A 17,892-nucleotide genomic window follows, 5' to 3' on the forward strand; every position below is an offset into this window, starting at 1 on the left:
GTATTCTTCCAGACTAGGAAGCTGTGAGATCGAAAGATGGACGGGATTCAGACGGCCATATTTCCGATGAACTTCACCTGTGTTCGTGACACGAAACACGCTTCTGAAAGATTCGGGAAAAACTACGCTGACGAGCACCGCTTTTAAAGGCTCATCGTTCGACCCAGTGGCCTTCGTATGAATTTCATTAACTTCATTAATTTCATAACTTCTCATTAAATTTCATTAACTTCATTAATTTCATTATTTCTCATTAAATTTACTTAACTCTATTAACCTCATTGAATTTTACATTGTTGTTTCCATTGTTCTCATGTCGGCGGTTCACGTTAAGACGGTGCACAGTGGTGGACAATCGTAAAAAATCGGCGAAAATTGAACCATCGGTAAACTGAAATTTTGAATTGTGTTTTTCTGAAATTGTACGCACAGATTCAAATTTAAATGATTTTCCGTTCTTAACTTTTAAATAAATAGGTTAAAACTCACGTTTTTTTGGACTGATAAAACAACGTGCGGACTATCCATCATAAGTTACACAATTTTTTTAAGATCCAAGATAAATGGAATGATTTTTTAAATATATTTACTTTTTAACTCGAGCCTCATTGAACTGTAGTTGATAGTGAAAGATTAGTCATTTCTTATTTAGCTACGAAAAAGGATGTTTTTATCCAAAATTAAGTGGTTATGAATTTTTTTACGGAGATAATTATAGCGTGAAAAAAAAGATACGTGGACGATGAAATAAAATTAAAAATTAAGATCGAAGTATGCAAACTTAGGTTTTCATGGGTATGGTGGTATCTTCCGGGAGACAATAAGGAAACTATTTTTTGTTTTCTGTCATTTAAGTATTTTGAAGTAGTTTAAAATATTAATCATTCAAATTAAATTGGTAAAATTGATAAACAGTATAAAGGGCCAAATGGAGCCCCAGCTAGATACGATACCCAACGCGGAGGCCATTTTAATTGGATTTACATGATTCATTATTCTGATTCAAATTAAAAACTTCACACGGAATAAATCTTTTATGCATTATAATTTGAATATTTCAATTATCATTTGCATCATTTTCATATAGACCATACAAAATATTAGAAACAATGTATTTCTTAGGCTGTACAATTGAGCCCAGAGTAATGTGTTAAACAGACTGTTTTAATACAAAAAGATTCCTCTATTGTAGACTAGAAGTTGAATTAAATGAAATACTGATATGTTTTGTTGATACATAAATGTTTCCGTAATAGTATTTGAATCGAAAATCATAGGAAAGGGTGCGTGACGCTCGAAAGTAAGCGGAAACCAAGTCAAGATTCAGATTCAAATTTATTAGATTCAAAGTTACAAAGCGTTGTACGAATTTATTAACGAATCCGCCGGGTTTCCGGCTCGGCGTCGAATTCATTCTGTCGCATCTTTCTTCGATGATTAATCGACTACTTATTAGTCGCCTCGTTCTTGTAATCTTCCAAAAGTTTTATTATTCGAATCAAATATCTAAATATCTTTTTAAACAAAATATTCACGATTCACCGGGAATCGCACCTCCCGTAATTTTTCTGACTCGAACCATTCTTTCCCTCCCTTTTTTTTTAACATCAGGGTGAATGATCGTATTTCGTTTCAACGTCGAGTCATTTTGAAGACAGGCAACATTATCGCGTGAACAAAAAGGTTCCAGCTGAAATTCATATCGTGTCGGAATTATACATATTTCAGACTTGCAGCTTTGCACAATTGCTACCCTGACCTAATTTTATAATGCATTTCCCTGAGAGCGATAAGAGTAAAAGAAAAATAACTATCCATTACGTGTACCGATAAGTAATTAGGTTCTTTGTGTTAAAACTGTAAGGCGACATATCTTAAATAAAAAATGACCCCTCGATGTTTCGCTGTGTACTAATTCTTTAGCTGTTCGGGATAATAATATAAATTTAACAGTATAGATCCGTGATTCCTATAGAAACGAATACAGATTTCGGCCAAAAATAGTGGATTATTCGTTGGTACACCTATTATTACGACGAAGGCCTGTATTCAGACGATCAGGAATGTGAATCTTACGTCAACGTGTAATAACTCAATCCTTCATCGGTATCATAAATAATTTGCAACGAGCGACTTATCAAAGGTAAAAAAATAAGTTGTCTTGACAGCAATGATTCTAAAGACACTACGTTTTATTCAAAAATCAAAACGATCAAGATGACATGCATTCTCGTTTTCGATTGTAAATACTTTATTGCTATATTAAATGGATCTCGGAACTGGCTAATCCATGTAGATCGCAGTGTTATGTTCGGATGTTAAGGGATACATTTTTGAAAACGTTCTCCATTTACCATTCTCTCGCATTTTCCATATAGAACATCCATTTCCGAACAAGAATCGGACGCAAATTTTTCTCGCAGAAATATTGTTCTATAAAAATAAAAAGCGTTTCGAAAATCAACAAGTCAAAACTACAACACTTTTAAACAATATATCCATGATTCCCTCGGTTAGAAAAAAAAAAGACAGGCTTTCAGTGAAGCCCGCGATCACGCTTCTTCTTTCTCGCCGTTTTGTTCGACAGAAACCACTGGTGTCTACTTATGTAAGTATACCGATCCCTTTGCACGTCGTTCCACCAAGCATAAATTAATTAACTCACGGGATCGAACTGTTCCTCGAACATCACCGTACAAAAGTTTCTTTGGATGTACACTAATTACATCGGCAAGCTAAATGTCACACTGTATTTCCGATCACTAAACGTGCACTCTCGACGTTCGTATTGTCCACGATAAATTCCACTGAAGAAAGATTCGATATTCTTTCGTAAACACAAAACACGACATCGATCGAATCAATTACAGCGAAACTGTAACACGTCCCCTGAATCGAATGTCATTTCACTCAAGGGGATCCTCTGCGATAGATCTCTGTCTCGTTGTTAAAACAAAACAAAAACAAAAATAAAACGTTCGATGCCTCGTCGTTGAACAACGAGATGTTTACTTGTTCTTCTGATCCATTTGATTCAATTCCTGAAGATCCTCGGTAGGTATGTCAGTGTCGCCGTAGCCCCAAACATGGCTGCCGTCACCGGTTCGGTTCGCCCTTCGTTGGACCATCGTCGGGGACACGTACTTCCGGTCGTACGCCCATCCTATACACGCGAAAGCATCGATGAAACCTGTGGTCACGTTGTACGTGTAATTCCCTAGCTCCCCTGTCTTGTAATCCCACGGGAACACGTGATGGTAGTTGTGCCAGCCCTCGCCAAGAGCCGCGATCGAGACCGCCACGTTCTCCACCGGTGAGATGTATCTGGAAGATGATCGAGAGTTATTGATCAAAACTGTGGTAGATATTTCGTTTCATTACGATCGGTACAGAGGAACATAATTTAACTGTCTGGCTGCTGCACGCTACTATAATGACTAGACTACAGATGTTTATGCATACAGTAAATCCTCGATGAGTGTCCGAAAGCTCCTCTGCACTGAACATTAAATATTTCATAAACTAATGGCCATATGCGGCTGATACAAATATAATTGGCTTCAGAATTCGAAGGTCTATCACTGTGCAAACCCTCATTAAAAAGTCTACGTTACACCTGACCATCTGTCCTTGTCAGTGTCGAGGAGCCTTCGACCACTCATCGATGATTTACTGTATAGGACACGCGCGATTTTCTAGAATTCGATACATCTAAGAGTTTGATAAATTTTAATCAAGCTTCTATTCTTTTTGGAACCTGGCAGAATAGTAAATACAGTAAACAAATCTTGGTTCGACTCCAGTTCCTGTAAATTGATTCATTAAAATTTACATTTGCATGAACATTCATAGTTTAAATAATGACTTTCCGTGTATTCACTGGGTTCAGAAACGTTGGATAGTTAATCCGGTCGTTAACACTTACCTACAGACGACTCGTACCAGACGTAGATAATCCGATAATGACTAATTCGCGAGACGTTTAATAATCAACGGAAACGTTTTCTTTCATTACCGTTATGGAAATAGTGCGCCACTTAATGTCAATTGAAGTCACTCAAACGCCTAGAGCTTCAAAAAATCTTCACTAGATGGCGATAGTGAGATAAAAATTCAGAGTTGTCTTTGATTAAAGGTTAAATTGAATAATACTTTGAAATTTTTTATATTTACTTGTCGTATGGTTTTTGGCCCCACATGTGCGCCACGCTATTCACAAAGAACGCTATGTTGAGGGTCACGCAGAACCGGAAGTTGAAATTCACCCAGAAAGATATCCACAAAGATTCGGACCAGAAGTAGCACGGCACAAAGACCGGAAGTCCGATGGTCAGGAGGGCGAACAGAGGAATATAGAGTCTGTGAATACAAAGTGACATAGATTGAAACAAAATTTCGGTGAATTACACAACATTTGTGCAATATTGTGTTAACAAATGATCGAAATAGAAACATTAACCTAGGCACGTACACTACCGGTTAAAGCATAATAATTAAAGAAAGAGAAAAATACTATACTACAAAGATTTAATCAAAGTAATCTGCTAAAACAAATTGGAAATAATTTTTATGTATATACTGATTCCGTAACTATTATTATGTCATAACAGAATAATCAGTTACTGTTTCATCAATCATGAACTGGCCCCACACTTGTGGTCGGTAGAATTCCAAAAAGATACGATAAATATTATTACGAATAAATATTCATTACGAAATATCTCGAAACGAAAAGACACAATTTCTCACCAATCGAATGTCATTAATATTCGTTAATATTTTTCAAACAAGTACCCACAAAAAATGAAAAAAAAAAATTATTTTTCTTCAGCTATAATAAATTCTAGTTTCTGAAGAGGTTAATATAGGTAATAAGGTTTCCAATTCAGTACACATAATCGTATTAAATTTTAGTTACCACTGCGTTTTCATACGCGATCAAATGTGACAACAATGCGTTTCCTTTTGTTACCTTTTCTGCCACATGACGATCGGATCGGCCTCCAGGTCGCTCATGTCGACCGCTTGCCGTTTCAAAACAACGTCGGGATGCGGCGTCGTGAACAGCCAGCCCACGTGGGCGAAAAAGAAACCCCTTTTCGCGTTATGGGGATCGGCGTCGGTCTCGCTGTACTTGTGGTGCACTCTGTGATCCAACGCCCACGCGTAAACGTGTCTCTGTGCGTGCAAACATTGTCGTCAGATGTCGTTTTTGTGTGTATTGTGATATTCGATGATGGATATTTTGTTGTATCGAATTATCAGAACAAAATGGAGGAACAGGCAGAATATATGGTATGAAATTTATAATAATCGGACTGCGGATTTTATGCATTAACAAGCCTACAGTGCTCCGTGGAATACATTAACAGACAAAACTTTCATTATATGCAACTAGATTTTTGTTTTATTTTCAACTCAAGAAAATACTTTAGAAACTATAGAAATTCCTACTTTTGCTCTTGCCTTTATAGAATCACTTTGTAAAATGTTATTTCGCATAAAAATCCGTAGTCTAATAATAATGAATTAGAATCGTGAATTTATAATAAATGTAGTAAACGGTGAATAAATATAGCATAGCGAACAATAGTAACAGGAAGTAGGAAGCAGTAAGGAATGACAGAATTTTTTGCAGAAAATATATACAGCCGTATTTTTAATTTTTCGACGTCTCCGAAAAGGTTGCAATGTATTTAATGTGCTATTTAGTAAGAGAAAATGAGTTTTCTTATATATCGTTGCATTTCTGTATAAACAATAAAACTAGAAATTATTTTCTATTTCTGAAGACTAACGTCTCTCTATATTTTTCTAAAGACATTTTTTTTATTTCGTACTTTTTAGCGCAGGTGGCAATACTAGTGAGCCAATGTTTTTTTCATTATCATTAGTTAGGCAGTAACCGTAAAGAAAAAATTAAAGGGAAGTACTTTGGACTATTTGGAAAGGCAATCAAGTATAAACAAACAATTACTGGAAACAAATAATGTTATTTTTCGTATGATTGCTGATTGTTAGTCATTTTTGATAATCTGGAGAAAAAATGAATAGCATCAAAAAGAAGGTCGGCTCACCTGTCCGCTAATGGTGAACAGGAAGACCAGAAGCAGTCGCAGCGGCCATTTTGCTTTGTACGACCTGTGGGACCATAACCTATGAGCTCCGGCGGTTATGCCAAATGCGGAAGTGTATATAGTCACGAATGCTGCAACATAGTGTAAAACGTACTTTGTATATATATAGCATCAATAATTTTAAAACGTTATTTTCACTCATAGCCGTGACTTCAACGCATCTAATGTATTTATACTTTGAACTTGAATATATAACTTGACGCTCGAACGCACCAGAGGTTGTTCTTAAATTACTCGTTCGAAATCTATCGACACAATGCATTGGTTGCGTGATTGCTAGAGAATGTTACTGTCAATGTAATATAAAATAACCAGACAAATCTATAAGAATTTGAGCGTGGTAATTTATTGAACATTAATTCCTTTAGCATATTCTGTATCAATTAACGAAGAGTTTCCTTTCCCATCAACGTTATTTTCTGAAATATGAATTATTTTAATAATACCGATATCCGTCGTTAATTAATATAGAAAATGCTAGAAAGAAATTATTGATCTTCAAAGAATCATTGCGGTCCTGCTGTTGACAATTTTGCCCGGTAGGTACTGTATAATTCAGAAAAAAGTTTGCGCAAATTATATTATTAAAATCAGCATACATATATTAAATGCAGATATCTCATTTCCTTTAGGTGTTGTATATAAAATGTAATATCACGTGTGGATGCTTGACGGTCGAAGATAAAAGATAAGTAACAATGGATTGCTTTAATGACATATATTATCTTATCGTAGTCTGCGTATGCAGTTACATAACTTTCTCATCAGATTCTCAGTGTAGACATTTTGCATCTGCATACTCTTTCATTTTTATTTTCGATTACCTTGTATCTCGACTAGACGCGATTAATGTTTTCCGACCTTACAGTTCATCTGGAGCCACAAGGGGGTTACTAACGGATAAACATAATTTAGCAATTTCATTTATCTTTCACACCGCAGGAGCTGGTTCTCCGGTCATTGAAGTAGACGTCGAGTGACACACGCTATTCTTAGATTTCGAAGAACAACACGAGAAGTTATTCGCGTGAGAATTGCAGACAATTACACTGACGTCGAGTCCTCGACTTCCGGTCCAACATTAACGAATCGTTTTTCGATTCTTTTTCTTATTCATCGTTCCAAATGTTTCCGAATCAGAGTTAAAACAGCACATATTGAAAGTAGTTTCTTTCTGAAGTGATTAAATTGTTCACGATAATTATACAAACAGTAGTATTTAGTAGAAGTAGCTCTGGCAATTTTTCAAGATGGCGAAGAAAGTGTAGTCGTCAAAGCCCCATGAATGTGAAAGTGATTGTAGATTGTCATTTCTTTGTTTTCGTTTCCAATTTGGGTAACGGAAGTTAGTTTGATGCAGCTGAATTAGACGAACACGGTGGATAATCAAACTGTGAGATACCTTTTGAGACTAAATTATATTTTGTGAACTCCTGGACTTCTGAAACCAAAAGTTTCGACCGTCTTCCATTCCGCCATTTTGAAAGAAGAATTATCAGAGCTATTCATAAAATTTTTATAATTATTGTGAACGGTATATCTCTTCGAAAGAAAACTATTTTTAATATTTGACGATGAAGAGCATCGTTATCTTATGGAAAACTGTTGTTTCCACCGGAGAACCTTAATCAAACGAATCAGATTTCTTTTCCCCGTGAAATTTTAATTTATCCCAAAAGGAATGAAGAAAATTTATTAACGAGAAACTTAACGCCCGAATTAACGAACACTGATCTTCTCGACTGTGAGCCATGATTTCCATTTACAAGAACATTTGCAATCGTTTCCATTGAAAAAATCCTAAATATGGTTTCGTTGATGGTTTCCACGAGCAGATAATAAGATGTCGGTTATTCAGGTCAGTCGTTTCGTGCAGGTACGACGAAATTTCCATAATTCGTGGGATTCGTGGCCAAGAACGATGTCATAGATTAATAATAATCGTACAGGAAGTGACCGCGAGTTATTCCTGTAGCCGCGTTCTGAATTTTTGTCAACTACGCCGGCTATGACGCCGACGCACCCGATGAAGATTCGTACTTCCGTCGCGGACATGAAAATCGACCGTTAAGAGATGTTACAGACGTGTTATGTAATTTCGACCGCAGACAACGAGCGTTATTTGGAAATCAGTCGTTCGATGAAATAGGTTATAATTATAATAAATGGCAGCCATTTTCTTTTGTTGATAGATATATAGCTCAATTTTTCCAGAAATTACTAAAAAAGTAACATACAATAAGATGTGTTCCGTTCTGTTTTCTGTGTTGTTCTCTGTTCTACAATATGTTCAATTTTTAATAAACGATAATTCTCAGAGTTTAAAAGCGAACGAAACAGTAAGTGCGACTTGCTCACGCAGTGGCGAAGAGTACGTACCCATACAGGGTGAACCAGAAGACGTGATCAGCTTATTGTTAGATTACTCTACTGTCATAAGTACAACAATTTTTGTAAGATAACTATTTGCAAGATTATTGTACGTCCTAAATAGAACTAAGCAGTTGTTTCTTAGCCGTTTACGGAGTTGTTACTTAGACATTTTCTTAATGTTTCTTTGGTCTAGAAGAAAAGAAATAATTTCTTATAAAAAATTATAGGTTTGTCTATAAAAAAAACTGAAGGTGACCTCGGACACTGGAAGAAAAGTGTTGACAAAAAATTTGGTACAATCATTTTAAAGGTCTCCTTGAATCATGTTACATTACATAAAAAAATTTTCGATCGAACAGATTGCAGTAGAATAATCTAAGCTGATCACATTTCGTGGTCCAAACTGTATACAGGGTGAGCCAATAAAAATTGTCACCTGAAACAACTCGTTATCCATGGACTTTATCAAGAAATGTTTGAAATTAATTTTATTCTATTCGGGGGAGGATTGATTAAACGAATACAGTATTCATTTTTTACTACCTCGTATTTTCTAAAATATCAAGGTTATGTTGAGCTTTGTAAATGACACCAAATACTTTTTTGGTCCACTTTTGTAGCCCCTAAAAACATGAATTCAATGATCTATATATAAAGATTTTAGAAAATTTCTTCGTCACTTACCCCATAAACTGGTGAACAGCTTAGCTTCCGCGAACATCAGGTAGAATCCGTAAACGCAACCGGCGTGAATGAAGACCTGCGCGATCAGATCCGGCCACCTGATCCCAGGTACGTACTCCGTTTTGCTGCCACGATAACTCTCGTCGACCGTTAGAAAATCTTCTGTTTCCGCAACCCGCTCGTTTCTAGGATTCATCATGTTTCGCTCGATTACCTGGATCGACTCCGTTGTCAAACGAACACGTTCCTTGCACGGCTCCATTTTTCCTTTCTCGCTCTTCTCGATCTCACTGTTCCCGATCTAATGTTCCTCGCATCTGCATTTCATTTAGGGGATGCTCAGTTCGATTCTGCGATGAAAAATATCGATTATCATATTTATCGTTGCAGAAACGGTGGACCATATGACCCAAAAAAAATACGCGAATTCGCATAATTCCCTGACAGTCTGGACAGATAACTTTCCATAATTCTGTCGAAATTAAAACGAAACTATTCTTGGAATGGCTTACTCTGCCACTTTGAGTTTCGACTTTGCGAAGTCAATTGTATCGATCCCTGTTGCTTCCGTCGAGTTTCCGTGAATCGATCGATCACTGTAACATAGCATGATCACACGCCCGCGAATCGCCGGTAGTTATTAAACGACACACGTGAACCCATTGTCAGAAAGGACTGTCTATCGATCGTGGATATTGCTTACCCGTGGTATCGCGGTGGTACGTTGATAAAGTTATTTATTCTCAGATATTCTTTAGCACGAATCGCCGTCACCTACTGGTGACCCTCGAGAAAATGTCATAAGAATAATACGTGAATTACATTAGTGATTCGATCTTCGATTCCAGTAATTATTAAATCGTGTCTTGGAAGTTCCGTCGTCGTGTCATTGAAAAACGATAATATTCATTTATAAACGACAAAGAATGATTTCTGTGGATAGTCCCGGGTAAGATTGAACTACTTAATTCTTTTCGTTACATAATCATCAATATTCCAAAGTTTACGATCACTTTGAACATTTTTACAAATGCCCTAGTTTTCGTGGTGATTATTTAGTTGTTCGATGTCTTTGTCACGTTAAACCACACTAAGAAGTTTCTTCGTAAGAATACATTATCTATATTACATAATTGTACATGAAGTAGGCAACTTTATCTATCGATGGGTTCACTGTAATATTTATGAATGAAAATTACCGCTAATCCTTATTGTTCCCGCGTTAAATTAGCCTCTACGAACTACTGTTTATAATTAGACATATAATTAAAACCCTCTTCGGATGCAATGAGCTTTTTTTATTTTTTATTCTGAACCGAATGAGATACTTAAGGGAAGAAAGGAATACCTACAGTTGTTCTTGTCTTTATGAACAACTTTGTAGAGTGTCATTTTGCATAAAAATCTGCAGTCAATTTATAATGCACTACTACATTAAAACGTGCAAATATTAGGAGACAGTAGACACAATGTATATTATTCGAAAAGCTTATTCGCAACGGAGGATGGGCAAAATGATCGAACATTTTCGTACTATAATATAAAAATCGTTTCGAAAAGTGGGTGTGTGCGAATACATGCTTTTTATCTTTACCGTGACCGTTAAGCGTTCGCAGATGGCCACACTCGGAATCTTATCGCGATAGATGGGCTCCAGACACCTGGCACGAATTCTTCGAAACGTTAAAGCGACCTCTACACTTCCGTCGTTTACATAGAAATACACTCAATTGTTGTGTCACGCCATCAAATTGCAATTTTCTATTATTATAAGAATCAATTTTCGCTGTACATAACACTGGAGTTTTTTTTTTTCATTACTGTTGGATGACTAACCTTCTGTTAGTCCTTAATCAATAGACCGCCAGCCTGATAACTTCTACTTGGCCAGTGGTTCCCCAAATATGTTACTCGTCGCTATTTATTTTTTCCATTTCAATATCCAGATCGGTACACAGTTCAGTTTTCCTCTTATTTAATTGCCAAATGCCAAAGGTTACTCTCTCCCCCACTAAATGTACTTGGGCGTCCATATATACAGGGTGAGTCATTTGAATTGATCCTCGCTAATATCTTATAAACAGTGTATGGTTCCGAGGGGGAAATAGATTGACGCGAGTGTTTTTTTTGTAGGTGGACGTGTAGAGGTCGTGTGAAGGTTAAATTTATTGTTTTAACTAGAATCGTATATTTTTCAATGCATTAATCGTTGCAGTTTGTCGTAGCCTATACAGCAGGTGTTCAACTGTTTATGCCAAAATATAATTAATTTACAAGATATTTTAATTTCATAATTCCGGTAGCATTACCGAACTACATTTTTTTCTTTTCTCATACGTCCTACCCGTTCTCGTGGACCAATTCAGAAATGATCAGAATCGAAAAACAACTCGAACTATGGGATCCAGTTCGGTAATTATTTTCCATCCCATAAGGCCTTGTTGACTATCTAGACGAGAGTGGGCATTAAGGAAGAACGCCCAGCAGAGAAAACAATGCGATTGGCGCCGTGCGTCTGAACCACCCTCAACGACAGAGGGTGGATTTAATGTATCCGCGCCACTGGCGGTAAGAAGTGACACGTCGTCGCTACTCAGAAATACCTAGAATACCGAAGTGTGAGTTGTATTTCCTTAGAAAATCTTTACGAAAATTCTGGTATAGACTGCGTAGCATAATTATAAAACCACCCTAAAATTTTCAATCTTTGTGTTCTGTGGTTAAAATAAAAACAACCATTTTTTTTTCTAGGGAATACAATCTAACCTTTTCTGATAATAACTTATTACCTATAGGTTGTATCAAAAAACGTTTCAATTAATCATTTTAAGGGACGCAACATGAGGTAGATACAATTTAATTTTTTTTATTTATTTTTTTCGAGATATGAAGGTGACCTTGAGTTTTTTCAAGAGCAGTAACTTGGGTCGAATACGACCCGTACCTTACCACTAGAGCACAAGGAGGTTCGTTATTTTATTTAGAAACCATACAGAATCCTTAATAGAATAAAAAGCAGTTTTCCTATCTGACTCCAATTTCTGTGAATCAATCGATAAAAATCTGTATTCTCTCAAATACAGTCTGTTAATGAATTAGCTCAAGGTTTTCTACATAAATAAATTGCCCCTCTTGAACCCACCAATCACATTCTCAATGCACAAACAATTTGCATCCGGGGACACTTTGAAACGATCGTCCTTTCCGTCGTCGTGTTCGCTAAACATTCATTTCGGATGCAAACGATCACCCATTCGACGTAAGAAGAAAGAAAAAACGTCGCCAGATTTCTGACCCTTGGCAGCAGGTGGCAAATTACGAAATGATCACGTGTCACGTGGTCCAAGGTACTTCGTTAATTTTCTTCTTTCCCCCCCCCCCCCTCTTTACCGTCGACATCTCTCGCGTCGTCGTCGAGAAAGAAATGGTCGATTAGAAGGTAGCTCGGCTGTAAATAGCGATGATCGACGATACAAGGACGCGCGGAACCAGCGGAGAAAAAAATCTGGGCCGCATGTAGGTGCAATTACAATTAGCGTCGATGAAGGGAAACTGCGTCTGACGACAACTGTAATTACGCGAAAAAAAGAAGAGTAGAGGTAGGGAACGATATCGCGTTGCTCCGGGAAGGTGTCACGGTAATTGAAAGAAAAAAAAAAGTGTCACTGACGGATAAATTTATGGAGTCGTAAAAATGCGACAAAATGTAAGTACTGAATCGCTAAGGCAAAAGTCGTGAAGATCAGCTGGGAAATACTTTTTTTTTCGTCGTATAATACCGCCACGTGACAGGGAAACATTTAAACATTTTGAACCTCTTGAACTTCTTGGATTGGGAAAGTCTATTTTTAAACTATCCAGCTATAAAGATCGATAAAAATATCAGGTGTCGTGGCGATCAGCGACCCAATGATTTTTATCGAATTCCGTGTTTCGTTTCGAGGAAATCTCAGTAATTCTGTACTCTGTTGATAATGATCCGCGGAATAGTGATAATAAAGGCGGGAAAATTCTATTGAATTCAAATCTTGTTACCCCGTTTCGTTATAGAAATTGTGGATCACTCAATCGGTGCGTTCAATAACGATTACAATACGAATAAAGTCGTAATTGTTTCTGTTTTATTTTTTGTTTTGTTTAATAAAGCATGGAAAGAACCATGTAATTATATTGCAGGAACAGCAGAATTCTCAAAGTGTTGTGTAATTGTGCCACAAGGACGATGAGGGGACACGAGATCGATGACTATGTGCTTTCGATCGAGCCAAGTTATTTTGTCCGTTTGACGAGGCGTCGTCTTCCATTTCCAACGATACATGCTTCTAATCAGAATTTATTGTTGGGAATTTGTAGTTCACGGCCGAATCGGTCTTTCTTCTGTCCGTGTTTGTCTGAACATCGTCCGAGTAACTACTTGATTGAAGCTCAGCCGCGTGAAACACACATCGGTTGGCGATAGTAGATTCAGACGATTGCGCACAGACATCGTCTTAAAATCTAATATCGTGTTTTCGTCGAACAGGCAGATCCTGTGATCTTTGAATGTTTAATCATTAAGTGGATTAGTAAATTAAATTTAGGAGAGAGTGGGTAGATTTGGGTTAGTTTTGAATTAAATACCAGTAATGATTACAATGAAAGGGAAACATTCTTTAAATCTGAAGAATTATAATTACTAAGGTATTTACGTCGATGTTCCATCATGATTGCATTTTATTATTCCAAAGGAATTTTTAAAAATATAATAGTTCTGAAACTAGTTATTTGGCCCATACCTCCCGTATCCGAACGCTCATAGTAATGCACCTCTATTAATCGAACCACGTGTTTTAGGTTACAATTTGTATACATATGTCCCCTTGTTAATAAATAAACGGTTAAATTTCCTATAAAGAATTATAATGAAAATATAGGTCTGTGGATTATGATCTCCAAGTGCATTGTGTTTATTTCTATTTTCACAGCAAAACCCTGATTCGGTATTGGTTAGAGACAGTTTAAGAAAAAACATGATTTTTCAACTTTCTTGAAATTTTCGCACAAAACCACTAGTGTCGTTACACTTCTCTATTGACTCTTTAAAGACTGACACCTTGTTCATGGGGTTCCATTACCTTGCACGGAATGACATTGACAAAAATACTAAACGAAACCATCCAATATTTAAGTCTTGAGAACATCCGTAGGACTTTTGGGACGTTTCTAGAACATCCGAAATTTAAGTCTTGAGAACATCCGTAAGACTTTTGGGACGTTTCTAGAACATCCGAAATTTAAGTCTTGAGAACATCCATAGGACTTTTGTGACGTTTCTAGAACATCCGAAATTTAAGTCTTGAGAACATCCGTAGGACTTTTGGGACGTTTCTAGAACATCCGAAATTTAAGTCTTGATAACGTCCGTAGGACTTTTGGGACGTTTCTAGAACATCCGAAATTTAAGTCTTGATAACATCCGTAGGACTTTTGGAACGGACATTTCTAGAACATCCGAAATTTAAGTCTTGATAACATCCGCAGGACTTTTGTGACGTTTCTAGAACATCCGAAATTTAAGTCTTGAGACCATCCATAGGACTTTTGTGACGTTTCTAGAACATCCGAAATTTAAGTCTTGAGAACATCCGTAGGACTTTTGGGACGTTCCTAGAACATCCGAAATTTAAGTCTTGATAACATCCGTAGGACTTTTGTGACGTTTCTAGAACATCCGAAATTTAAGTCTTGAGAACATCCATAGGACTTTTGTGACGTTTCTAGAACATCCGAAATTTAAGTCTTACGAACATCCTAGGTATGTCCAAAATGGACGTAGGACATTCGGATATAAACTGGACATGAAACGGACGTTCTTAGGATGTACGGAGCTATCTGGAGAGTGGTTAAAAATGTGTCGGGCGGAACAACGTGCTCGTTTGCTCGATTAAATTATCACAGGCGTATCGTATCCCGAGATACACACCCGATATTACGTCATTTCGGCAACAAGGTGCTCGCCAGCCTGGGAACTTGTAATACGTCTTACGCGACTATCTTATATGAAACGATGAATCATATAAATGTGCATGTATACACGTGCTACACGTTTATACCACACGTATGTCATCGCAAAATATAATCCACATAACCACTGTTCTGTCACGAACATATCGATTTGGTTTCTTATTAATATTTTCGTTACACCTTCCATATGTTGGATCATTGTGTATGTTTTTCATCCGAACATGCATGAATAATACCACGTTTCATCGATTCTTCCCGTTCTCGCGTGACATATACTATGTTCAGTTCTGCGAACCGATTGTTTCAATTATCCGAGAATCTATCGTTAATTCGAACAGTTTACCAAACGATGTATCCTCAGAATCTTGCAAAATTGAACTCAATATGAAATGGAATCATGGAACGCGTCAAGATGAATCGTTTATTTTTCTTAAGTGATGCACGTAACCTGTCTGTTCTAACGATAAAAAGTGTTCTTTGAAAGGTCTAGACGTGCGTTCCTCATAAAATTATGAAAAATATTGCGTGTCAATGTTGAATACTTTATTCTTTTCTAAATTTAGAAAATGCACGTAAAAACTGTGTATTACTTTGTGAAATGAGATACACCATTCCAATTTTTATAATTACTTCATTATAAAAATTGGAATTTCCATGTTTAAAAATGATAAATGGCGAAATATTCCTTTATCTTTTACTCGTTACATAAAACTCTTTATCTAGATTATCAATTTGACTACCTGCGTGCTACCAGCGACCGTTATGTGTCGGTCAACGTGTTAACGTTAACCCATTTAGAACCAACGTTACGTTAATGCAACATTCCATTTACAATTTTTTTTTCAGTTAATCTACATTATTCAATACTATTTTCCAACATTGTGATCAAGAAAGAGAATTCCATGGATTTGCTTAAATAACCCTTTCGTCGATATTTCTTCTTTCACTCAAATATATAATTTTGCAAAGAATAACAAAATCTTACGTTTAAATATCGTACTATTTCACTGCTTGCTTAAATGTTACGTTAATGCAACATTTCATTTGCAATATTTTCGTCGGGTAATTTACATTAGTCAATACTATTTTCCAACATTGTGGTCATCAGAAGGAATTCCACGAATTCGCTTAAAAATTCCTACATCGTTATTTCTTCTTCCAACTCAGATATGTAATTTTGCAAGCAATAAAAAATCTTATTTCCAAAAATCGTAATACTTCCCTGCGTTGCGTTAATGCGACATTTCATTTACAATTTTTTGTTAGTTAATTTACATCATTCAATACTATTTTCCAACATTGTGGTCAAGAAAGGGAATTCCATGGATTTGCTTAAATAATTCTTTCATCCTTATTTCTTCTTCCAACTCAGATATGCAATTTTGCAAGCAATACAAAATCTTATTTCCAAAAATCGTAATACTTCACAGCGTTGCGTTAATGCAACATTTCATTTACAATTTTTTGTTAGTTAATTTTCATCATTCAATACTATTTTCCAACATTGTGGTCAAGAAAGGGAATTCCATGGATTTGCTTAAATAATTCTTTCATCCTTATTTCTTCTTCCAACTCAGATATGCAATTTTGCAAGCAATAAAAAATCTTATTTCCAAAAATCGTAATACTTCCCTGCGTTGCGTTAATGCGACATTTCATTTACAATTTTTTGTTAGTTAATTTACATCATTCAATACTATTTTCCAACATTGTGGTCATCAGAAGGAGTTCCACGAATTCGCTTAAAAATTCTTTCATCCTTATTTCTTCTTCCAACTCATATATAATTTAGCAAAGAATAACATAATCTGATATTAAAAAATCGCACTAAATCACTGCTTGATAATGGGTTAATCGAAGCTGGTCAATGAATTCCCGTATGAACAATATGTGTAACCACCTGTGGCCACTGCCAAGCCCCGGATTAACGACCTTACCTGAAACACACCTGACTTCGATCTCTCAGAGGCCACGCAGAAACCACGTGTCGCGAACCGTTCCGAATCTCTACGCGTGTTGTGCCCGAGGATACATCGTGAAACTCTGCTCCCTCCCTCTCTCTCTCTTTCTCTATCTCTCTGCCTTCCTACCCATCTAGTTCCACGAAGTTACAAAAATTGAACAATTTATTATACACCATACCTGAATGACTCGAGAGCAGAAAATCATCGGCAGCAGTCCTGTAACTCGTCCCCCGCCCGTTCCCGTCCAAGCAACAACACACGGAAACCACTTGCCGATGTGTTCGCACGTAAACTGAATCTCACCGATCCCGAGCATCTCTTTTCCACGCTTATCGAACGCGATCCGAACGCTATCGTGCCCCGGTCGCCGCTTATCTGTCGCGTTAAGCGAAACGCCGGTGATAACGATCGAAGAAGATTTCACGCGTACACAGTGTCATCGGCATGCGCGCACCTCCCACAAACAACCAGGCGAACAATAAGCGCCTTTGTGACAGTCGGTCGTCCCGTGGACGCACATAAATCGAACACGGTGTCCGATGAACAGTTCTTCAGAATCGATACGATGGGATTTTTTGCTTGGTACTACCGTTAAACAGAGATTTATTATAGAATAATCATCCATTTGTCAGGTAATCACCATCTTCGAACTTAGAGGATTCGGAGCGTTCTACCCAGTTCATTGTAAACATATGGAACTTTTTCGTCTCAACGAATCTTCCGTCGACGAA

The 17,892-nt window shown here is 36.9% G+C and overlaps 1 protein-coding gene across 1 annotated transcript; it reads right to left on the reverse strand.

Annotated features, from left to right (window-relative positions):
- Positions 1–2,928: 2,928 nt before the first annotated feature.
- LOC107188053 (acyl-CoA Delta(11) desaturase) lies at positions 2,929–9,375 on the reverse strand (the record flags this gene model as incomplete). Its single annotated transcript, XM_015576286.1, has 5 exons — positions 2,929–3,324; positions 4,174–4,359; positions 4,973–5,178; positions 6,078–6,208; positions 9,195–9,375. Coding segments are annotated over 5 exons (1,020 nt in total), but the record flags the coding sequence as incomplete, so codon positions are not given.
- Between the last annotated feature and the right edge of the window lie 8,517 nt (positions 9,376–17,892).

Source organism: Dufourea novaeangliae, unplaced genomic scaffold (assembly GCF_001272555.1).
Source record: "Dufourea novaeangliae isolate 0120121106 unplaced genomic scaffold, ASM127255v1 scaffold109, whole genome shotgun sequence".
NCBI lineage: Eukaryota > Metazoa > Arthropoda > Insecta > Hymenoptera > Halictidae > Dufourea > Dufourea novaeangliae.